Source organism: Sphaeramia orbicularis, chromosome 24 (genome assembly GCF_902148855.1).
Source record: "Sphaeramia orbicularis chromosome 24, fSphaOr1.1, whole genome shotgun sequence".
Lineage (NCBI taxonomy): Eukaryota > Metazoa > Chordata > Actinopteri > Kurtiformes > Apogonidae > Sphaeramia > Sphaeramia orbicularis.
This window is the reverse complement of record NC_043979.1, coordinates 16,559,126-16,584,808: the sequence shown is the minus strand read 5'-3', so window position 1 is coordinate 16,584,808 and position 25,683 is coordinate 16,559,126. Positions and strand designations below refer to the sequence as shown.

At 34.9% G+C, this 25,683-nt stretch overlaps 1 protein-coding gene across 1 annotated transcript; it reads right to left on the bottom strand.

The window, feature by feature from the left end:
• Positions 1-1,624: 1,624 nt before the first annotated feature.
• clic5b (chloride intracellular channel 5b) lies at positions 1,625-25,683 on the bottom strand. Its single transcript, XM_030128730.1, has 5 exons — positions 25,580-25,683; positions 25,370-25,495; positions 13,860-13,966; positions 8,898-9,079; positions 1,625-2,386 (listed from the first exon to the last, which is right to left on the bottom strand). Exons 1-5 carry the CDS (start codon positions 25,633-25,635, stop codon positions 2,222-2,224), a joined length of 636 nt encoding a protein of 211 aa, XP_029984590.1. The 5' UTR covers positions 25,636-25,683; the 3' UTR covers positions 1,625-2,221.

Here is a 25,683-nt window from a genome sequence, read left to right as displayed (position 1 = left end):
ATTTTCCTATATTTAATTTACTGATCGTGTACTTCACAGGTGTCAAACATGCGGCCTGGGGGCCAAAACCGGCCCGCCAAAGGATCCAATCTGGCCCCAGGATGAATTACAAAAAATCCAAAAATTACACTGAAGATCTTAATAATCAAGGATGTTAAAACCATTTTAGGTCAATTTGATCTGAAGTGGATCAGACTAGTAAAATACATAATAACCTATAAATAATGAAAACTCAAATTTTCCTCTTTGTTTTAGTGTAAAAAAAGTAAAATAAGAAAAAAAAGTTACATTTACAGACTATCCTTTTCCAAAAAATAAATAACCTGAACAAATATGAACAATCTGAAATGTCTTAAGAGAAGTATGTGGAATTTGAACAATATTCTGCCTGTTACTAAACCTTTAAGTTGTGATGCACATGTATAAATGATCAACTTAGGTGTAATTTTGTTAACGTTGCACTTTTTTTCCTAACAATTTTCAGGTTGTTCATATTTGTTCATGTTATGTTAAAGTACGGTTCGTAGGTGTAAACATTTTCATAATGGAATTTTACTTTTTTCACTCAAAAACATAGAGAAAACTTTGGAGTTGACATTATTTATCAGTTCTTATCCTATTATTTCTATCATTTTACTGGTCAGGCCCACTTTAGATCATATTAGGCTGTATGTGACCCCTGAACTGAAATGAGTTTGACACCCCTGATGTACTTTATCCATCATGCTGAGACTACATGTAGGATTATTATACCAAAAATACAGAAAACTTTTTTAAAAAGGTGACTTTTTCAATAAAATCTATTATTAACTGAACATAAATCAAGTGTGTCCATCCACTATCATTGATCAAACTTTATGGGTTTTACTGGTGAATCAATGTTGTAGAAGATGACGGTGTTTTCACGTTCACTACAGAGCCTCTGAACGTCCAAATGGGTCTTTTTTTTTTTTTTTTTTTTTTTTTTACCTTTTTTAACCAGGAAGTCCCATTGAGATCAGAAATCTCTTATCTCTTTTGCAAGGAAGACCCGCCCAAGGTAGAATATCTGAATTTTTGTAAATAATATATCATTAACTGAACATAAAATAAGCTTCTCCAACCATTGTTATTTGTCAGACTCTATGGGTTTTACCGGTAAATCAATGTTATAGAAGATGACAGTGTTTCCACGTTCACTACAGAGCTTCTGAATAAACAAATGGGTCATATTTTATTAATTTTTTTTTTTATTTTACCATTCTTTTCACCAGGAAGTCCCATTGAGATTAGAAATCTCTTCTGCAAGGGAGACCTGGCCAAGGTAGAATATCTGATGACCATGAAAAGATGGCAAATTGTTGTGATGAACACCTATGGGCGATTATGGACAAATGTTGAAGACATTTTTTTTTTTACCTTTTTTAACCAGGAAGTCCCAGTAAGATTAGAAATCTCTTTTGCAAGAAACACCCCCCAAGGTAGAACATCTGACGACCGTGAAAAGACGACAAACTGCATTTTACACCAATTATTCCCATGTATTAATAGAATTAGAGGGTCTAAAGTTATTAAACATTTTTCTTCAGTAGATGATTTTGGTTACTGGTGGATATTAAGGTCTTTATGGGTTAAGACACTTACGCTGTTTTTTTTTTGTTTTTTTCCTTTAATTTGTCACCCGTCTGTATATAAGCTGAAGAAAACACAACTACAGCAGCACCTATCGAATGACAATCAACAAAGGAATCTCGCAGATCATAAACGGTCATATTCAGTAAACAATTTGCATCAATCATCACTGGATGAACCAAGGTAGGTGTCTCACAGGAGCCAGAACTTGATAATAAACACTGGAGTCCGACCAGACTTCTGAGGGCTTAGGAATAAATAAAGTGAACGACCCTGACATCAGCAGCTAGTAAAATGTTTGGCTGTGTGGACCAGTGGAGTATATATGTATGAAAGAGCTTTGTGTTATGAGAAATAAATACAGACAGACAGAATAATGTTTGACTGAAAGCATTTCTGTGATTGCACCACCATATATATGTTCGGAATCCCCCACATCTGCAACATGTGACCTCTTAACTATGACAGACGGCAATTTCGGCTTCCTGAAAAAACACCGCCGTGGAAGACTGAGGAGAACAGTCGTATATGTGTGTGTGTGTTGTGTGTGTGTGTTTGAGCGATGTGTCATTGCGTTCCTAGTGTTTAAAGCCGGAGGTCGGTCGCCGGGTTACTTGGCCAATCTTCTCGCCACGTCTTTGTAGGCGATCTCGATCTCAGCGTCGGCAGCGCAGGTGTTAGTGAATTCGTCACGTGTGTAGGCGTTCTTCAAATACCGCCACACCCCCGTCATGTCCGAGGGAATGTCATAGTTGCGATACTTCTTAGCGACAACCTAGGAGAAAAGACAAAGCTGTAAAATCCCAACCTAAAAAGACGAAGAGAGAGACGAAATTGATTTATCTGTACGGTTAAAAGTGTAACATTTAATTTGACTATTATTTTATTTCCAAATCATTCATTTTGTTTATTATTTTGACATTTGTTGATGTTGTAATTTACATATTATTTCATTAATTATTTACTCAATTTATATTCAGGGTGTCCCATAAGTCTCCATACATAGGAAAAATAAACGTTTTTTGACATAAACCATTTTTATTTATATAATATGCTCTATATGACTGCCATTTTGTCGGGAACACATTTCAGTGCGTGTCTGCTGAAGAACTATAAAGAAGAAATATAAAGAAATACATGTTAGAACCATATACAGGGTGGGGAAGCAAAATTTACAATGAACATTTAGTTGTTTTTTCTCAGCAGGCACTACGTCAATTGATTTGAAACCAAACATATATTGATGTCATAATCATACCTAACACTATTATCCATACCTTTTCACAAACTTTTGCCCACATGAGTAATCAGGAAAGCAAACGTCAAAGAGTGTGTGATTTGCTGAATGCATTCGTCACACCAAAGGAGATTTCAAAAATAGTTGGAGTGTCCATAAAGACTGTTTAGAATGTAAAGAGAGAATGACTATGAGCAAAACTATTACGAGAAAGTCTGGAAGTGGAGGAAGCAACAAAAAACGTACCAAAGCTTTTATTAAAGCTCTCAAATCCAAAATCCTAAAGGATCCAACCAAATCCATGAGAAAAATGGCAATTGAACTTGAGGTAGACAACAAGACCGTTAGAAATGCAGTAAATATGATTTGAAGATTTAAATTGTCATGACTTTCAATAAACTAATGGTCATACACTGTCTTTCAATCCCTGCCTCAAAATATTGTAAATTTGCTTCCCCACCCTGTATGTATGGAATGTATTATGTCTCCTATGGGTGGAGACTTATGGGACACCCTGTATATTCTTTTATTATGTTTTTCTTGCCTTTTTCTTAATATTTTGGTTCCTGCCTATTGTTTGTAGTACAACCTGTTTTGGCGTAACACCAGAGTTATGTCCATGGTGGAGCACGAGGAGTGTATGTTGCCCTGAGCTGCTGACAATAAAGCATGCTGAAACTGTGCTGCCGTTTGGTGATTACACTGGTCAACAACAAATTTATTGTTTAAGTTTTTTGAGCTGATTTTGGATCATTTTGGTGTGCTGAATCCAAAAATCACATTAATTTTGGCTCAATCAGGTCAACTTTCTGAACTATGCTACATATTTAACATTTTTGCTTACATTTATGGGCATTTTCGCATCATATGATACAAAATTCTTTCATATTTCTTGCAATAAACGAGTTCTGAAGATTTTACTTTTGCCAATTTATGATTGTTTTTTTAATATTACAGGTGAATAAAATGGCTTCGACTAGAAGATCTTGCAAAAATAAGCCTGACATATTCTGCTACATCTGCGTGAATACACCATTGTACCTAACAGGAATCAAGTCACAAGTTTCATAAAGTGTGCTTACCAATCTTATTTTGGTAATTATTATATTTTGTGAGAAGATCAAATTTTTCAAAATCAAATTAGCAAAAAAAAAACCTGACCTGATTGAGAAAAACAGATGTCATTTTGGATTTAGCGGTGCAAAATGGTCCTAATTCAGTTGAAAAAACCTAGACAACTTGCAAAAAACATTTTTTTGTAACCCAGTGTTATTGGTAATTTCCACAAACATTAAAAAAGGGGCCAGTCATATGCCTCAATGAGGTCAGGAAGTATGTTCGTTTTTGTAACTATACAGTGATTCAAAGTGATTTTATTGAAAATTTGAAGCCGTAAACAGTGAATTTGACGGATTTTTGTCCGTTGTTTTTAGTGCATGTGTTTACTTTTTAGCAAGTGCTGCTCAGATGTTTTATGGCAAGAGGAAGGAGACTGTTGTCACGCCAACCGTCGAGGAGGTAGATGACGATGTCCAATAACACACTGAGGTTAAAATTTGGAATTTCAGTGTTCAGTGAGCGCCCTGTAAAGACTTAACTTCACTTTTCTTTGCAACAGCATCAGTGTGCAGCAGTAGATAGCCATTATTTACAAATGAAGTGAGCTAATGTAGCTAAACAGTACATGACATAACACATGAGCACATATGTATGCACAGGCCGGCCTAGCTTAACCTAGATGAACACTATGGGAGATTTTGGACAAATGTTACAGACATTGTTGTCAGCTACCATCAATCGAAACACCGAATGAAAAGTTGAAGCGTACTGAAGCTGTTCTCGTGGTCCAACACCTCTCTTAACCCATAAAGACCCACTACTATGTACTTTTGTATAAGTTCCCAAATGAGCTGTTGGAAATCAGTTTTTTTTAACATTACAGGTGAATGAAATGGCTTCGACTAGAAGATCTTGCAAAAATAAGCCTGACGTATTCTGCTACATTTGCGGTGAAATGATTTTTTTTTCTCTTAAAACCTATTTTGGGTGAGAACTATATAAAAAAATCAACTGATAAAGTCACAAAAATGTAATCAATTTTGTGAGAAGATCAAATTTTTCAAAATCAAATTAGCAAAAAACCCTGACCTGATTGAGAAAAACAGATGTCATTTTGGATTTAGCGGTGCAAAATGGTCCTAATTCAGTTGAAAAAAACCTAGACAACTTCCAAAAAACATTTTTTTGTAACCCAGTGTTATTAGCACAGAAGATAGCAAAACATCAACACCAAGAATACCATTGTAACCCGCCTTACCCACAGCCCCGGTGAGACAAACGATATTTCAGGGTTACAAAAGTAACCTCTGGGCACGAAAACAGTTCAATTACATTAGAAAGTTGTTATGCTGTGTAAGAACTTTGACATGGATCCTGCATTTAACAAGGCCCTAAATCATTTACCACTAATGAATATACAGTCAGAGGTTGGAAGTTTACATACCTCTTGGCTAAATGTATTACAACTCCGTTCTCCAAAATTGTGAACATTTCATTTCATTTCACGGTTGGGATGATGTTCTTTCTCCATATGTAACATCGATCATTGCAGCCAAACAGTTCTGTTTACCTCATATGACTGGAGAACATTCCTCTAAAAGGTAAGATCTGTGTCAAAAGCAAGGCACTAATAGTTTTGGATTTTTCATTATAGTTTAGTTTTATTTAGTTTGGACTTTTTTTTCTCTAATTCAGTTAGTTTTAATTAGTTTTTAGAGCAGGTTTGCTAGTTTTTATTTTTTGTTATTTTCTAAATGTTTAGTTTTAGTTTAGTTTTAGTTTTTTCATATCTTTTCTCTTCTTCTCTATCATATTCAAATAAATCCCAGACAGGACTCTGCTGCTTTCTCCCAGCTTTAGTCTCCATGTTTCCAGGTAGAGTGGGGACCAGAAGACGACTCTAAACCACAAATGACGAGAAGTGACGGACCGTTAAATATCATATGGTGCCAGCAGATAAAATTGCTTGAGGGAAATAAATCGATTTCATATCAATCCGACGCTGACAAAGATGAAAACGAAGGGAATTTTATCCATAATTTTTATACGTTTTAGTTAGTTTTGTAAGCACACAATACAGTTTCAGTTAGTTATCTTTTTTTCTTTCAATTATAGTTTTTATGTAACAAAAATGTTTTTTCAGTCCTAGTTTTCGTCATTTCGTTAGTTTTCGTTGACGATAATAACCTCGGTCATAAGCTCATTTAGGAACTTTACTTTTAACCCATAAAGACCCAAACATTCACAGTCGACCAAAAGCATCTACTGATCTAAACTGTTTAAAACCTGCTGATCCATTAATCCTATCAATACATGTGAATAACTGGTGTAAAATAGAGTTTGTCATCTTTTCATGGTCATCAGATGAGACTCATTTGGACGTTCAGAGGCTCCGTAGTGAACATGGAAACACTGTCATCTTCTACAACACAGGTGTCAAACATGCGGCCTGTGGGCCAAAACCGGTCCACCAAAGGCTCCAGTCCGGCCTGTAGGATGAATTTGTGAAATGCAAAAATTACACTGAAGATATTAACAATCAAAGATGTTAAATTCATTTTTTAATTTTCATTTTTCATTTCATTTTCATTTTTTCATTTTATTCAATCTAAAGTGGGTCAGACCAGTGAAATACTATCATAATAACCTATAAACAATGAAAACCTTTTTTTTTTTTTCCTTTGTTTTAGTGTAAAAACGGTAAAATTACATAAATGCTTACAACAGTCTCTTTTTCATTGGACATCTGCGCAAAACTTTACTGATATTTACTAAATGTCGAAAAAATAGAGATGTGTATTGTCATTTTTTCCATTAAATCACAAATGCGATGATTTGTTTATTTATTATCATGACATGACACAAGAAGTCATTCCATAAACATGGTGTCGAACGTAAATATGGTTTTGATTTACAGATATATTCATTATTATATATATCCCTCTATTTTGTACTAAGTTTAAAAATGATTGGGTTTCCTGCTGTGTCCACACATACCGCGACATGTTCTTCTTCTTCTTCAGTTGTTGTAACGTACGTCAACGTTTTTTAATTCACCTGACTCTAGTTGCGAAAAAAGCTCTTTGCTTGATATACTATTTGCGCTATGCCCAAAAAACCACCTCTTGCCATCGCAAAAACTTTTAAACGAAAAATGAGACTTTTGGAAAAATTGTCGTTTTTCTATTTGGAGAATTTTTATGTGCAAGTTATATTTGTGCAATTTGAGGGTCAATGGAAAAGCAACTATTTACAGACTACCTCTGTCGTCTTTTACAAAAAATGTGACTAACCTGAACAAAAATGTCTGAAGTCTGTGGAATTTTAACAATATTCTGCCTGTTACTCAGTGTTGTGTGTATTTGTAGATCCACTGTGATCTGTAAGTTGTGATGCATGTGTATAAATGATAAACTAAGGTGTAATATTGTTAAAATTGAAGTTATTTTTCTTAAGAATCAAGGATGTTAAATTAATTTAAGTCCATTCAATCTAAAGTGGGTCAGACCAGTGAAATACTATCATAATAACCTATAAACAATGAAAACCATAGTTTTTTTATTTTGCTTTAGTGTAAAAACAATAAAATTACACAAATGCTTACAACAGTCTCTTTTCCACTGGACATCTGCACAAACTTTACTGATATTTACAAAATGTCGAAAAAATAGAGATGTGTATTGTCATTTTTTCCATTAAATCACAAATGCGATGATTTTTATTTATTATCATGAGATGACATGAGAGGTCATTCCATAAACATGGTGTCGAACGTAAATATGGTTGATTTACAGATATTTCATTATTATTATATATTTTCCCTCTATTTTGTACTAAATTAAAAAATGATTGGGTTTCCTGCTGTGTCCACACATACCGCGACATGTCTCTTCTTCTTCTTTGCTTGTTGTAACGTACGTCAACATCTGTTTTTTTAATTCACCTGACTCTAGTTGCGAAAAAGGTCTTTCCATTGCAGTTTTAGGGGAACTTGAAAATTAACATGTGACACAAATGTAATCCCAGAACAAACCATAGATCACCTCCGTACTGAATGTATTTAATAGTTTAAACCCAAAAAATACCCCATGCTTTTGTGGTGGTTCTTCCATTAATTTTTCAGTATTTTTAACCCATTTACTCTAACATTATGCTCTGTGTTTTGCATTTTTAAGTGAAAATCAGGTATTTTCTTATATATTTAATGTACGGATTATGTAGATGTTCATAAAAGCTCTGATTAAAGTTGAGGGTTATTATATCCAAAAGAGAGAAAACGGAAGAAAAAGATACATTCTTCTGCATAATATGTCATTAACTGAACATAAATTAGCGTCTCCAACCATTATTTGTCAAACTCTATGGGTTTTACTGGTAAATCAATGTTGTAGAAGATGACGGTGTTTCCACGTTCACTGCGAAGCCTCTAAACGTCCAAATGGGTCATATCTTTTATTTATTTATTCTTTATTTTACCATTCTTTTCACCGGGAAGTCCTATTGAGATTAGAAATCTATTTTGCAAGGGAGACCTGGCCAAGGTAGAATATCTGATGACCATGAAAAGATGACAAATTGTATTTTACACCAATTATTTACATGTATTGATAGGATTAGTGGATCAACTGGTATTAAACAGTTTAGATCAGTGAATGATTTTGGTTTTTGATTGGTTTTCTGTTTGGGTCTAAATAGTGTCCATAAAGTTACACAGGCCTCACATGCAGAACTATAAGAAACATGTCTAAATTTGAATATTTGAGAACTATTCGGATCAATTGGATTTGCATCAAACCTCCCAAAGACTCACAAAACCCTTATTTCTAAGAGTTTAACAGAGGGAACGCACATTAAAATGAAAAGTCAAGAGTTTGGGTTCATTCAGCCAAGATCCATGAAAACGTCAAACCCTTTTATTTTAACACACTGTCAGATTTTGTCGGCGTATCTGATCCGATCTACACTAATGATGTTTTCCTCCGTTGTTTACCTTCACTATGTGCAGTTTGGGCAGCAGGTTGCAGTCTGCCAGAGTCAGCTCATTCCCGTCCAGGAAGCTTCGATTGGATCCCTTCTCCTCCTCCATACTGTCTGCATCGATCTCATCTGGCAAAGGGCTGCTCAGGTAGTCGTCCAGCTTCGTCAGGGCCCTGGTTAAACCTTTCTCTAGAACTAAACACATGAATCGTGCACAGATAAACACAGGGTAAACGTAAACTAACAAATGTGTAGGAAATAATCAAAAAGGTATGGATGGATGGAAATCACAATGGATTTTTGTAAAATGGAAAAGATAACAGCATTTGTTACTCACAAATTGGAGAAATTTGCTTTATACTGGGAAAACTGGGTCAACTATGTCACACCCTATAGGCCTGATTCTGTTTTCACAAATCAGTGACTGTGTTGGAAAAGATCACTACCTACTTGTACATAGTTTTTTTTCTTCTTTTCCTTTTTTATTTAGTTATCTGCCTTCTTTCAGTGTTTGGACATAAAACCAAAATGTTATTTTGGCATTTAGAGCAGACAACAGATGTATGATATATGTACATATGATGTACCGAATGCAAATGTCTGATACTGAATGTCATTAAAAAGAAATTATAAAAAATACTACTAATAATAGTAAGGAGTATTCAGATTCTTTTGTAGTAATAACAAACTGGGAAAGTACTCCAATACAGTTATCACCTTTAATAAAAATGTATACAGGGTGGGGAAGCAAAATTTACAATGAACATTTAGTTGTTTTTTTCTCAGCAGGCACTACGTCAATTGTTTTGAAACCAAACATATATTGATGTCATAATCATACCTAACACTATTATCCATACCTTTTCAGAAACTTTTGCCCATATGAGTAATCAGGAAAGCAAACGTCAAAGTGTGTGATTTGCTGAATGCACTCGTCACACCAAAGGAGATTTCAAAAATAGTTGGAGTGTCCATAAAGACTGTTTATAATGGAAAGAAGAGAATGACTATGAGCAAAACTATTACAAGAAAGTCTGATAGATACTATTAAAGAAGAATGGGAGAAGTTGTCACCCGAATATTTGAGGAACACTTGCGCAAGTTTCAGGAAGTGTGTGAAGGCAGTTATTGAGAAAGAAGGAGGACACATAGAATAAAAACATTTTCTATTATGTCAGTTTTCTTGTGGCAAATAAATTCTCATGACTTTCAATAAACTAATTGGTCATACACTGTCTTTCAATCCCTGCATCAAAATATAGTACATTTTGCTTCCCCACCCTGTATATGTACATATGATGTACCGAATGCAAATGTCTGATACTGAATGTCAATAAAAAATAAGTTATGTTAAAAAAAAAAAAAAGAAAGAATCAGCAAGGAGTATTCAGATTCTTTCATAGTAATACACTAGGAAAGTACTCTAATTCAAGTATTACTTTAATAAAAATGCATAAAGAAAAAGTAGTCGGTGTTAAGTACGTTTGTTTTACTAATATATATGTTTTTTGAGTCACCTCACATCTATATCACGCTCTATAAGATCATTCCATTAAATCCAAGAGAAGTTTTTAAAGCATTTATGTCGCTTAAGAAGGAGGGAAAAAAATTCCCAACTAATTTAGTGGTGGTTGGTTTTCACTGGTCAGGTAGGAGATAAAAAACTGTGATCTGAACCAAAAATTAAAACCGCAGTGGAGTAAAAAGTATCATTTGTAAAGTGCTTTGAGATGATTGTGTATGGTGTTTCACATTAGATAAATAAATCTGGATTTAACTTTATTGTATATGTGCCTCTGTTATATTAATGGAGCAGTAAGAAAAGGTGAATAAAATAAAAATGTACATACAAATTTTGGCCATTATAGGTAAATCGGAAGAAAAAAAAGAAGATTTTAAAAATTCATAAAAAATTTTAACTTTGATGTATTTCTTCCAAAATATAATTACATCTATTCTGGGTCACTAGAAATCTAAAAACCCAATTTGATATGAATTGAACCAGTAGTTCAATTCTGCTACAGACATTTGAAATTTCACCCATTATAAGTAAATGGGGAAAAATCGATTTAAAAAATTCATAAAAAATAGAAGTTTTGACCTACTTTTCCCACAACATCGTGACATCTATTGTGGGTCACTGGCAATCTATAAATGCAATTTAGCATGAATTCAACCAGTAGTTTTGCTGCTAAAGACATTTGAAATTTCGCACATTATAAGTAAATGGGAGAAAAAAAAGATTTAAAAAATTCATAAAAAATTTTGACTTAAACCTACTTCTCCCAAAATATAATCACGTCTATTCTGGATCACTGACATTCTATAAACCCAATTTGATATGAATTCAACCAATAGTTTTGCTACTAGAGTGTTAACAAACAACCAGACTGTGTGTCCATATGTGATGTCTGTTTCCATCCCTGTCTGTGATTCTGTGCTGATGTATTATGTGATTATATTGTATGTGCTGCTTTTGTGTTTGGATTATGTGCTGTTTCTGTATGATTGTACTGACGCTTCACTGTTCTCTTTTCTCTTTTTTCTCTTTATTGATTTACCTTGTTTCTTAACTTTCTTAATCTCTCTTTTATATTAATGTGCTGTAATATATTGTTTTTTTTAGGGGCCGGGGACAAGAGCAGGATACTAGCTATATGGCTAAAGCTGCCCCTTTTTACTGTTATTGATACAGTTAATTAATTGGGATTGTCCACGATACAATAAACTAATAAACTAATAACTAAACTAAACCAAAAACAATACCCCTTGCCTTCCCTTCTGGGGGTGGGGTAATAATACACTTTGTTCTGTATTACCACTGGTGACAAAGTAGATTCTAGACCACTGGTGTCAAACTCATTTTAGTTCAGGGGCCACATTCACCCCAGTATGATCTGAAGTGGGCCAGACCAGTAAATTAATAACATAATAATATAAAAAATAATGCCAACTCCAAACATTTCAATGTGTTTTATAGTGAAAAAGTAGAATTACATTATGGAAATGTTTACATGTATAAACTGTCCTTTTAAAAATGTGAATAACATGAACAACCATGAAAAAACTGAAATTTATTGAGAAAAATAAGTGCAATTTTAACTGTATTTTGCCTCTGCTTATCATTTGTAAATGTGCATTACAACTAATTCAGTTACTGCATTATGGATTGTTGTGGTTCGATGCTAAAATTAGGAAAATAGTATAGGCTGATTGTTGTATAAAGTTAATGATAAAGGTGTAAAAGCACTGAGGGGTAGGATTAAATAAGTTTATACTTCTTCCTACTCCTTTTCGACCATGCAAAATTCAGACTTGTATGTGCTTGAAGATAGATTCTGTCCATTTAAATGTTATTTTGTTTATGTCTTAATTTGCTTTGTTTTGTTTTATTTTATTTTATTTGCATGTTTGAAACAAAAATAAAAATGAATGAAATGAAAAAAATGAACTTACAGACCACAATGGATCTGCAAATTTACAAAATATTTTAGTAACTGTCAGAAAATTAGTAAAATTGCACTTACTTCTCTTAACACATTTCTAGTTTGTATATTTTTTGTGAAAGACTAGTTTGTAATTTAAACATTTCTTGTAATTCCCTTTTTTTTTTTTTTTACACTAAAACAGAGGAAAAATTGAATTGTCATATTTGTAGGTTTTTATGCTAGTATTTTACTGATCTGACCCACTTGAGATTAAAGTAGGGCTTTTATTGGCCCTAAAGTGAAACGATTGACTGTTAATACTTGAGTGTAAACTTTTGTATTCACAAATTCATCCCAAGGGCCGAGACTGGACCCTTTGGCGGGCTGACTTTGGCCCCTGGGCCGCATGTTTGACATCGTGTTCTACAGGGTGTCCCACAAGTCTCCATTACATAGGAAAAATAAACGTTCTTGACATAACACCATTTTATTTATATAATATGTTCTATATGACTGCCATTTTGTCGGGAACACATTTCAGTGCGTGTCTGCTGAAGAACTATAAAGAAGAAATATAAAGAAATACATGTTAGAACCATATATGTATGGAATGTATTATGTTCTCCTCTGTATGGAGACTTATGGACACCCTGTAGAACACAGGTGTCAAACATGCGGCCCAGGGCCAAATCCAGCCGCCAAAGGGTCCAGTCCGGCCTTGGGATGCATTTGTGAAATGCAAAATTACACTAAGATTGTTAACAATCCTTTTAGTTCAGGTTCCACATTCAGACAATTCAATCTTTTGGGCAGGACCAGTAAAATACTATCATAATAACATATTAATAATGACAACTCCAAATTTTTCTCTTTGTAAATGCAAATATTTTCATGTATTTACACTAAACAAAGTCTAATTTGCAACAAAAAAAAAAAAATGAATATCCTAACAAATATGAACAACCTGAAATGTCTTCTTAGAGAAGTAAGTACAATTGAACAGATTCTATCTGTTATTAAATGTTTTGTCTGTTTGGCTGATCCACTATAATCGTAAGTTATAATGTACATGTGTAAATGATAAACTGAGGCAAAATATTGTTAAAATTACACTTATTTTTTCAGTTTGTTCATGTTATTTACATTGTTTGAAAGGATAGTTTGTAGATGTAAACCTTTTCATGAATTTACTTTTTTTGCTCTAAAACAGAGAAAAGTTTGGAGTTGACATTATTTATATATTATTATGTTATTATTTTACTGGTTCGGCCCACTTCAGATCAAATTTCGCTGAATGTGGCCCCTAAACTAAAATGAGTTTGACACCCCTGCTGTAGAACAACTGAGAGAATCTGATTTGCAGGCTCTGTGCACCAGATGGCAGCACAGTAAACTACATACAGTTACTCAAGTCCTGAAATACTGGACTCTGCTACAACCTAGTGGAGAAACATCATAACGACTCCCCCTGTGGTTTTTCTGTGGTGTGTGTAAGTGTGTGTGTAAGTGTGTGTGGCTGTGCACTGGAGTGTAAATGAGCAGCCCACCAGCGTTGGCCTCTGGTTTGGTGTTCTTGATGTAGGCTGAGAACTTGGCGAAGATGTCATTTCCAGCTGTGTTGGACTCTCTCTGCTTGGCGGCCAGTTTGGGATACCTGAGCAGTCGGGGGACAGAGGCAGGAGACGCCGTCACAGACCCAGACCCCAGCATCTGGATAGCATTAACACCTGGACTGGAGCTCAGCTCAGACTGAAAACATGTTACACACTCGCACCGAGTTGGCCGCCTGCCCTTGAAGCTTTCTCACACTAAGGTCCATTTATAATGTAAAAAACTTTACAGGCAATAAAAGAAGATTTAGGTAATCTGGCGTTTTTTCTCTGCAACCACTCACACACTGGCTCCAACTACTTTTGACTGACAGTAATGAAAAAATAAACCTGTTTTGTTTTTGTTTTGTTTTTTTCAACACGAGTTGTGCAAAACTGAAGAAATAGTCTACACTGTTATTTACATTTTCATTCACTTTTTGCACATTTAATCCATAAAGACCCAAACATCCACTGGGAACCAAAATCATTTACTGAGATAAAAAAGTGAAATCACTGTTGATCCACTAACCCTATCAATCCATGTAAATAATTGGTGTAAAATACAGTTTATCATCTTTTCATGGTCATTAGATAGGACCCATTTGGACGTTCAGAGGCTCTGTAGTGAACGTGGAAACACCGTCATCTTCTACAGTATTGATTCACCAGTAAAACCTATGGAGTTGGATCAATAACAGTGGATAGAGACACTTGTTTTATGTTCAGTTAATGATATATTTTACTGAAAAAGTCATGTCTTCTTCTGTTTTCTCTGTTTCTGATATAATAACCCTCAATTTTAATTTGACTTTTTATGAAATCTACATAATAAATGAATTAAATATAGGAAAATACCTGATGTACACTTAAGAATACAAGATACAGGGGATAATATTAGAATAAATCTTGATAAATCACTTGAGAAAGATCAAAAATAGAGAAAAAATCATTTGGGGACTGCCACCAAGTAGCACTGGGTCTTTATGGGTTAATGAAAAACAACAACTTAGGGTCATATTTTTATTGTCCCTACTAAAGATGCTATAATGTCTGAATGTCACTGTTACTTTTTGTAATAACTTCATACATATTCCATCAACATATGAAGAATGGTAATTCACAGTTTCTAAACTGACCAAACTAGTTGGATTTCAGCAGATAAAATATATTTCTAACCCATGCATTTACTTAATTCCTCAGAAAACCATTATTTGCTCATAGTAATACAAAGGTTTTTGTTTTGCTTTTACATAATACACATAATTACATAAATGCAGAAAGTTTGGAAACACCTGCTCTTTTATTCTCAGTGAGAGACACATGCATATTCCTTATATGCAATAAAAATGGAACCTTAATAATATGAAGACTTAATTTGACCAAACACATATGCACATGTACAGATATTGTTGGTACACAGTAAATTTGTCAGTGTAAAAATGCAGTGTCAAAGTATTTTAATTCTTTCGGAGTTATTCCAACAATGGACAGAGTAAAATTTAACATGATAACTTCCAGTGTCAGTGAAATTAATTGGAGTTAACAGAGGTTTTACACTGTCAGTGTCATTTATTCAGTGTTAAAGAAAAATTGACTCTCTCAAAGTTAATTCAACACCGATAAGAGCAATATACCGTTCAGTGTTAAAAAATAATGACTCTGAAAAGCCCCGCCCACCAACCTCCGCGCTCAAATTGAGTGAGAAGTTGGACTCTGGCATCGCCATCTTCCTCGCATCGAAAAACTAGGTTTGTAAGTTTGTGTAAATAAACTCTTGCTTTTGTTATTTCATCCCAGCAGATTCTGTGTGCAAGAATATAGTTATGTCGCCGTTGTCAGTGTTGGGTATGTGTTTTCAAACACTGAATTTCAAATGGATAACGTGGTATCAGGTCGGTGGCTTTCATCGCACATGTCATTTTATGTTTACTTTTAATTACAATATTTCATTTTTACTTGGAATAAATTGGGAACAGAAATAATTGTATCTTTTTTTGGCCCCTGCAGACACTGGGACTATAGTACATCATATGTAACACTGGTAGGAGGCAGTTAGAAATCAACACTCTTGGAGTCATTTATTTATCAACAAGTAGTGTTAAGTAGGTTTAACACTGGAAAAGTTATTCTTAACACTTAGCTCTTCAGTGTTGAATGTGAATAACACTATGGGTGTTACTTCTCACATAGTGTAAAACTTGATTGACACTAATTAGTGTAGTGTAGTGTAAAATATTAACTCTTACTAGAGTGAAGTTGACTGGAAATGTAACTCTATGTTCAGTGCAAATTTTACACTTTGTAGATAGGGACCACTCAGGGTTCACTGAGGTAGTGTTAAAATTAACTCTTTAAGTGTTATATAAACACTGGTGATTTTACTGTGTACCCAAAACAACTGCACTGTATTTCCATTTTAAAAAATGTTTCTTAGCAGCTGTAACAGTTTTCTTCATGGTTAGTTTCTTCAAATATTCAGCTGAAAAACTTTAACATGGCTTTGGTTCAACTTCCCAAAGGTTAATTAGTTTGATATTTCGTTCTGACCTTGTGATCCAGTTCGATAGGATGTAGGTCAGGTGACTGGACAGATAACCACTCCAGCTGACCGTTAGTCTCTAAATAAGCCTTAAAGACGAGGGGTGTATATTTGATATTTGGGGGTTTTGTCTTGTTGCAGGTAGAGTTCAAGTACAGAACAGTAGCCATGCCTTAGTGATATGTACAATAATGAACCATCATCTGTTCATTATTGTACACACATCAGACCACTCAGTCTTGGTCTACAGATATTTAACCTTTACACAACCACAGCTATTTCTGCAGGGACTTCCAAATGAAGTTTCTCTGCATTTAAGCTTTTCTGAGAGATTTGTCACCATTTTTCATCATATAATCCCCTGCACTTTGAATTTTTCAATGAAAATCAGGTATTTTCCTATATTTAATTCACAGATACAGTGATCCCTTGCCAATTCGCGCTTTAAGTTCCGCGGTTTTAGTTATTCGCAGATTTTTCAGAAATATTCATCAAAAAATAAAAAATCAAGAAAAAAATTCCGCGAAAATACACCCCACAGCAGACGAGAGGCCGCAGCTGACAACGAAACGTCAAACGATGACTCACAGCCTCCTGTAAGCAACACGAGAAACGCAGACGGTCCAGCAACCGCTTACCCCGAGCGAGAGAGAGAAAATGTAGAAATGTCAGTTCATGCATGCCCATGTACGTGTGTTTGTGTGTGTTGATGCTCGAGACCAAAGAGAGAGAGAGAGAGAGAGAGAGAGGAGAGAGAGAGAGAGAACTGATTTGTTTCTTGTGCGTATGAGAGGAAAAGAGAGCTGGGAGTAGATGTGCGTGTGTTCGTGTGTACGTATACGATGGATAAGCGTCACGAATGAAGAGAAGAGAGAGTACGTATCAGCTGTTAGTACGTATGCACGTGTGTGTGTGTTTTGTTTACTTTCTACATTCTTTTCTTTCTTTCAGATGTTTTACAGTACGTACATGTACATGTATCCGATCTATATATATGCATGTAAACATGTACTAATCATTGTTTTCTTTTATATATATATATCTCATTTATTTCATAATTATTACATTTGCAGTACTTATATACTATTTGTAGATACATACGTACATGTACCTAGGTCTAGGATAGGCTCGGGGGCTCCGGCTCCAGTTCGCGGATTTTCAATTTTCGCGGGGGGCGCCGGTCCCCATTAACCGCGAAAAATAAGGGATCACTGTAATGCAGATATTCTTAAAAACTCATTGTAAATTCAAGGTTATTATATCAAAACTAAAGTAAAAGTGAGGTTTTCCAACTTAAAAGTGTCAAACTACAAATAAAAGTGTTACCACATTTACTATGGAGCTTTTGAACGTCCAAATGGGTCATATCTGATGATGATGGAAAGCTAAGAAACTGTATTTTATCTGAATTATTTTACTTATTGATAGGACGCATGGATCAAGAGTTATTAAAAATTTTATATCAGTAGACACTTGAGATATTTAAGAGTACTTACATGTGTATAATGACAAAACATGTTCTTGAAATCTGTTGTGAACATATACTTGTGACAAACAGCTGTGTGTATTTCATCTAACATCTCCTGTTATTTTTTTGATCAATATTCAACTTTTTGTTCCAAATTTTTATACCTTTATTTATTTGTCTGGTCAAAAATAAACCTTCATACTGCAGAATCAAATCGTTTGTTCCATGTAAACAATAGGCATGTGCAAAAATAATAAAAAGCTTATGACAGACATTGTACTGTGTAGCTGAAGGTTGATCAGGTTTCAGCTCATGTGTGAAACAGGCTGAATAAACACTCAACTGATGATGTGTAAAGTGTGAACTACTGGTGAGCACCATTAAGACAAGCTAAGCAGTTCATGATGCAGCCTCGCAGCAGTTCAGTCATTAAATCATCATGAGTCAGACATTAGTCAGGTGTTATTTGACTGATGATTTGAGGCCTTATTATAGTTTTTGTTTTTTTGTTTTTTTTTTCCGATGAAACATGGAAAAATTGGATGGAAATTTGTCCTATCAGCCTTCAGATGCAGCTCTGGAAAAAAGTAAGAGACCACTGCAATTTCCTGTAAAATCAGCATGTGTGCATGTATGACATCTATTCCATTCCTGCGTCTGTTGAATTCCAACACAAATACACCTTATTCTACTTATTAATCCTTTAATAGGCAAGTGACTATTTTTGGTAATTTCCTCAAATATTAAATATGGGCCCAATCCTGTGCCTCAGTGAGGTCCAGAAGCATGTTAGTTTCTAGAATCACTAAACAGTGACTCCGAGAGATTTTATAGGCATTTTGAAGCTGTAAATCAGGGGTGTCAAACTCATTTTAGTTCAGGGGCCACATTCAGATAAATTTGATCTGCAGTGGGCCGAACCAGTAAAATAATAACATAATAATATATAAATAATGTCAACTCCAAAAAGTTCTCTAGGGTTTAGAGCAAAAAAAAAAAAAAAGTAAATTTACATTATGAAAAGGTTTAAATCTACAAACTATCCTTTCAAAAGATGTGAATAACATGAAAATAAGTGTAATTTTAACAATATTCTGCCTCAGTTTATCATTTACACATGTACATTAGAACTTACAGATCACAGTGGAGCTACAAACACACAAAACATTTAATAATAGACAGAATATTGTTAAAATGGTACTTACTTCTCTTAAGACATTTCAGGTTGTTCAAACTTGTTTATGGTATTCACATTTTTTGCGAAATTATACTTTGTTTTAGTGTAAATACATGAAAATATTTACATTTACAAAGAGAAAAATTTGAAGTTGACATTATTTGTATGTTATTATGATAGTATTTTACTGGTCCTGCCCACTGGAGATTGAATTGGTCTGAATGTGGTACGTGAACTAAAAGAATTGTAAATATCTTAGGGGAATTTTTACATTTCACAAATTCATCCCAAGGGCCGGACTGGACCCTTTTGTGGGCCAGATTTGGCCCCCAGGCCGCATGTTTGACACCTGTGCTGTAAATAGTGAATATGAGTGATTTTTGTCGGTTTATGACCTTATAACAGTTGTTTTATTGCATGTGTTTACTTTATAGCAAGTGCTGCTCGAATGTTTTATGGTAAGAGGAGGTAGATGACGATGTCTAATAACAGACTAAGGTTGACATTTTGAGTTTCAGAGTATTTCAGCGAGTGCCCTTTCAAGAGTTAAACATCTGATCTATGTGTTATTTAAGAAGAAGTATAAAAACCACCACAGTGGACATCACTATCTTCTTACAACAGGCAAAAACAGTGCTATTAACCCTTTCAAGCATAGCGGTCACCACAGTGGACAGCTATTCTACAGCTGTTCTCTTGTATATTCATGGATTTTGTTGTTTTAGTTCCATATCAGCCAACACAGTGGACACTTATGCATCATCCCACACACTGCAATTTAAACCATAACTGTAACTTTGCTGTTCTAGATAAACCTGATCTGCACTAACATGTTTGAGTGTAAAAAAATGCTGCGTAGGAGCACTTTCAGTAAGTCGGCCTGGTCAGTGAGGAGTGCTAGTGAGTGGAACTCAGCACCTGAGGAGGTTCAACTGCTTACAACATACGAGGCCTTCACAAAAAAATTGAAAATGTGGCTTATCAATACCTACAGCTGCCAACACTAAAAGACAAACCTGTTGTGATGTTTTGATGTTGTGATCAAATGTTGTCGTGATATGTTGTGATGTCTTATTCTCTTTTAATTGTATAGTAAGTGTTCGAATATGTATCTTGTATTATATTGTACAGGTATTGTGTGTTTTGTGCTCCCTTAACAGTCTGTTATGTTTATGTTATTTGTTACATTAGTGCCCTATCAAGTGTCTAACCATGTCTTTCTCCTGTAAATGTTTTTTTTTTTTTTGCTGCCTTTTTAAAACTTGGCCAGGGGACTACAGATGAAAACTAGCCTTCTGGCTAATTCTGGCTTTTTTTAACCATGTGTAACTGTCATGGTGGCAGCCCATGCCCTGTGAGTGGGTTGAACCTGTGTCCTTTGTTCTCAGGCTCTGGGCCTGGTTCTGGGTTGGAGTGACAGGGGGAGCATGGGTTTGGGCCTGCTAGCTTAGCTGGTCTAGTTTTGTTTGTTTCTATTAATCATATTTTCATTTCATATTTATTATTTTTGCATCCTTAGAAATAGCTACATAATGGGCCCACAGATCAAAACACATTTTGCATAGCTTAAGTCTGGTTCTTTTGTTCCTTTTGTTACCTAACTGTTTGATGCTCACTCCATGCTCTCTCCATCCCATCACCAGATCCCAGGCCTGACAGACAAACAGGAAGAGGGAGGTTCCCAAACCTTTTATAGTAGAGGGCATCAGGAACTTACCAAGGGTGGCAGCCATCAGAGGGGAGTTTTGTGAGTTGGCCAGTAGTTAAGCTTAAAAATGCTCTAAACCAGGTTTAAACTGTTAGAGACTTTTTGGGGAAGTATTAAATATAAGTAGTGAAATGAGGTATAGGTCAAGATATCAGTAATATTCTGGTAAATGTTAATTGAAAGGTAAACTGAACATTGGGGATTGGTTTGTTCATGTGGGAGGGGCAACGGGTATAAAAAGCCTGGAGTAGAAGCTCCTCGAGAAGTGTGGCTCTGCTTGAGTGAAGCAGGTCACTGAAGCTGGCTGCCCTTAGCCATGGGCTGAGCTTTATTTTCTGTGGTTTAAGACTGATTTTCCTTATGTTTTGTTACGCTGTTTTTCATCAATTAGTTGAGTTTTTTTCTGTTTTTAGTTGTTTTTTTTGTTTGTTTTTTTTTCACTAACACAGCTCAATCGGCGATGTCACCTGGGCAAACACTGTAAATAAATCATACTGCGGTGAAGATTATTCCAGCCTCCTGGTGTGTTTCCTCCTCCACATGGTCAATCATCACAGTAACCATGTGTTTTATGAAATTGCATTGTCCCCTTTCAAATAAACTAAACTAAACTAAAAATGTTATTAGACTGTATTAACAGTTTGGGTTTTTTTTAAACAATTTTTTTTATTTTTTTGCATATTATCTCCATGAAGTGAATAATAACTAGTGTTAGAGTATGTTAAAATGTGAGAAAACATCAGATTAGCAGCATTAAAAATGTTTTTATTTCATAGTTGTCAGACGGTATATCGGTAAATACGTGTTTCTTTGCTTCTAAAATTTAGCGCATAATGTCCAGCTGAGCGGCCATTTTGTAACTCCATGAAAAATAGCTTCGTAAAAAAATTCAATTGGAATATTGTTTTTTTTTTTTTTTTTCATGCCTAAAGAGGAATAAACACACTCGGGGGGGGGGGGGGGGGATCTTGATCAAGGTTCTAATAATTCATGCATGAAAGGGTTAATACTGCAAAAGTAACTGGAATCCAAAACTAACTATGAAAAACTACTGGACTTCTGCTCTGACAATGTTCCCAAACTCTGAGGACTGGTTTTTCTATCAGGACAATGCTCCAGGCCTCAGCTAGGTCAATAAAGGTGTGGATGACGGACCACCAGATGAAGACCCTGACATGGCCAACCCAGTCTCCAGACCTGAACCCACTTTGAAAACTTCTGGAGGAAGATGGATGGTTACAAGCCATCGAACATCGCTGAACTTGAATTTCTCTGCCAGGAGCTGCATAAAGTCATCCAACAGCAATGGTGGAGAGAGAAGACACGTGAAAGATGTCACTGGATTATTGGGTCAGGGTTATTCCACCTAATATTGATGTCTGAACTTTGAACCATGTTAAACCCCTTTAGCCCTATCAGCCCACCCGCGGGCTGAAAAAATTATATTAACTCTTTCATGGACGAATTATGAGAACCTTAATCAAATTTTTTTCCTGAGTGTTTTTATTCCTCTTTAGGCATGAAAAAAACAATGCGATTAAAAATTTTCTTCTGAAAAATATATATAATAAATAAATTTAAAAAAAAATAAAAACAAAAATACATAAAAAATACATTTAAAAAAATAATAATTAAAAAAAAATTATATATATATATATATTCTTATGAACCAATTTTTCATGAAGTTGCAAAAATGTCCACTCAGCTGGACACCATGCGTTTAATTTTTGACGCACAGAAACATGTATTTACTGATAAATTGTGTGGAAAACTATGGGGAGGGCTTGTGATTCTGGGGGTTTATGCTCAGGAGAGATCTACATAATGTTACCAGTTCATGTCAGAAAAGATATGTAGGTGTCTTAAAACTTTAATAAAGATATGTGTAAAAAAAAAAATAAATAAAAAATAACAAAATCCATGAATATACAAGAGAACAGCTGTAGAATAGCAATAGCTGTCCACTGTAGTGACCCCTATACATGAAAGGGTTAATATTCATCTACTATAAAAATATAAGAAATCAGGACAATGCATGTTTTTTTCAACTTTTGCTCAAAGTTTAGACCCTAATGTTAATAAAAGTACATCAAAAGTGTATTTTAGTGCAAACTTTAATGTTCAAACATGACTTTTAATCCTTGTGGGGTGAAATATACGCTATTGAAAATCTCCGACACGAACAATTAATTTATGCATATCATCGTCAATCCAGCCGAAAAAAAAACAGGCGAGGATGAAAAATTCTAATTTCTCTTTTAGTTTGTTACAGTTTACTCAGGCATAGTAATAGATACAATATTTTAGACTATGGGAATAGATTCTGTGAGGTCTCTAAATGTCCATAGACACCAAGAACATCCATTTACTTTGGGTATGTCTTTTTAGGCGTTTTTTCCCCTGAAAATATGGTCAGGGTTCAACAGGTTAAAACATTAGTATTGTGTTGTTTAGAAATGAATATGAACTGTTTTTTTTATTTTTTTTTTACAGTATTTGAGGTCTGAAAACTCTGCATCTTTTTGTTATTTTGACCATGTGTCAAATGTTCTGCAAATACATGCTCTAAATAACAATATTTTTGTATTTGGAATTTGGGAGAAATGTTGTCGGTAGTTTAGAGAATAAAACAAAAATGTTCATTTTACTCAAACACATACCTATAAATAGTAAAATCAAAGAAAGTGATCATTTTGCAGTGGTCTATTATTATTATTATTTTCCAGATCTGTATATTTATCTCTGACGTTCCTTTCAAGGGTCTATAACACAGGTGTCAAACATGCAGCCCGGGGGCCAAAACTGGACCGCCAACAGTTCCAATCCGGCCCGCAGGATGACTTTGCAAAATGCAGAAGATATTAACAGTCAAGGGCGTCGAACTCAAAAATAACAGCATAATAACCTAAAAATAATGACTCCAAATGTTCTTCTCGGTTTAATGTGAAAAAATAATATGACGTTATGCCTATAAATAATGGCAACTCCAATTTCTTCTCTTTAATTTATTGCAATGGACATTAAACTCTGATATCCTGTGATAATAAAATGTCGATAACCTGAACAAATATGAACAACCTGAAATGTCTAAAGAAAAATAAGTGTAATTTTAACAATATTCTGCCTGTTTTGTGTCATGGTAGATTTGATCTGTAATGCACATGTAGAAATCATAAGTCGAGGCATAATATTGATCAAATTTTTCTTCTTATTTCTTCTTATTTTTCTTCGGAAATTTCAATTTTTCAGCTGTAATGGCATTTTAACTTTTTTATCTGATTCCGCTCTTTGTTCCCGTCTCCTTTCCTGATCACCCTTCCCTACTGCATGCTAATTTTCTGAATACCCCCCACTACATGCTAACTTTCCCGTCTCCCTACCTAAATTCCCCTACTGTGTGTGTAAATTTTCTTGCAAGGTAACAAAAGGCCCTTTGAGGAGACTGGAGGTGTCACAAGAAGAGAGAGCACATTACTCCAGTGTTGGTTTCCCTGCACTGGCTACCGGTAACCTACAGAATTGATTTTAAGATACTACTCCTCACGTATAAAGCTCTAAATGGAACCGGACCAAGTTACATTGCAAACTCACTGATCGATTATGTACGAACTAGAACACTGAGGTCATCAAACGCAGGGTTACTAGCGACTCCCAGAAATATTACAAAGAAAATGGGGGACGCAGCCTTTACTAACTATGCACCAAAATTATGGAATACAATTCCAAAAGACATTAGAGAAGCCAGTTCACTGAACATATTTAAAACCAAATTAAAAACATTTTTATTCTCATTAGCCTTTGAAAGGAGATAAAAATGGGGTCACAATTCAGGAACCAGGAATGTGCGCTGTTTTTATTTTTATATTTTTATTTTATTTTATTTTATTGTATTTCTGTTTTTATTTTTTATTGTATTTCAAATTTCATTTTATTTCTTGCACTTCAAAAATTCTATGTATAATCAAATATTTTAATGTGCGATTTTTATTTTATTGTATTTCTCTCAAATTTCATTTTATTTCTTGATGTATAATCAAATCTTAATGTATTTTAATATTGTATTTTTTCAATCAATGTGAAGCACTTTGGGCTACAATTTCTGTATGAAAGGTGCTATACAAATAAAGTTTATTATTATTATTATTATTATTACTTGCAAATGTGATTCACCCTATAAAAGGTGGACCTTGTGAGAAGCTCTTGGTCTTTTCTTCACAAACGCCGCTCGTGTGCAGAACTGACCTTTCTTTGCAAAGAAATAAAATATTGTCGGCCGGCAGATGTCTCTATTTCATTATTCACCAGCAGCAGAGAAAAAATTTCCGTAACACAGCTTATTCACATCTTTTTTGTTTGGATAGTTTGTAAAATGTAAATGATTTCATAATTTAATCTTATTTTTTGCATATAAAAAATTTGGAGTTGCCATTATTTATAAGTTATTCTGCTATTATTTAACTGGTTCGGCCCACTGGTGTCAAACTGGGCTGAATGTGGCCCCTGAAAGAAAATGAGTTTGACACCCCTGCTCTGTAATATAGAACTTGTTCGTGTCGTAAAAGCTTCCATTTACTTCGGAGGGCTGAGCGTTTCCTCCAGAAACTCCTCGATCTTGTTGATATCAGTCTTGACCTCTCCGTTAAACGTCAGAAACGGAGGGTGTGTCCCCGGAGCCAGGTTGTGCAGATCAGCCGGTTTCCTACAAAACACACAACAGTAACTCACCGGGACTCGTGCCAGTACTCGAGTATGTTTTCGTGATTTGTTGAACGCTGGTCCAAACCTCTTGAGGTCGACGGTGGTGACGTTGAACACGACTCCTTTAAGCCAGAGGATCATGAACAGACGTTGGGAGAAGGGACAGTTGCCGATACTCTCACCGTCGCT

Coding starts and splice junctions, on each gene's coding strand:
- clic5b (XM_030128730.1), bottom strand. CDS start 25,635: ATGATCCTCTGGCTTAAAGGAGTCGTGTTCAACGTCACCACCGTCGAC. Junction 25,496..25,579: donor ACCACCGTCGACCTCAAGAG/GTTTGGACCAGC, acceptor TGTGTTTTGTAG/GAAACCGGCTGATCTGCACA. Junction 2,387..8,897: donor CCAAACTGCACATAGTGAAG/GTAAACAACGGA, acceptor CTTTTCTCCTAG/GTTGTCGCTAAGAAGTATCG.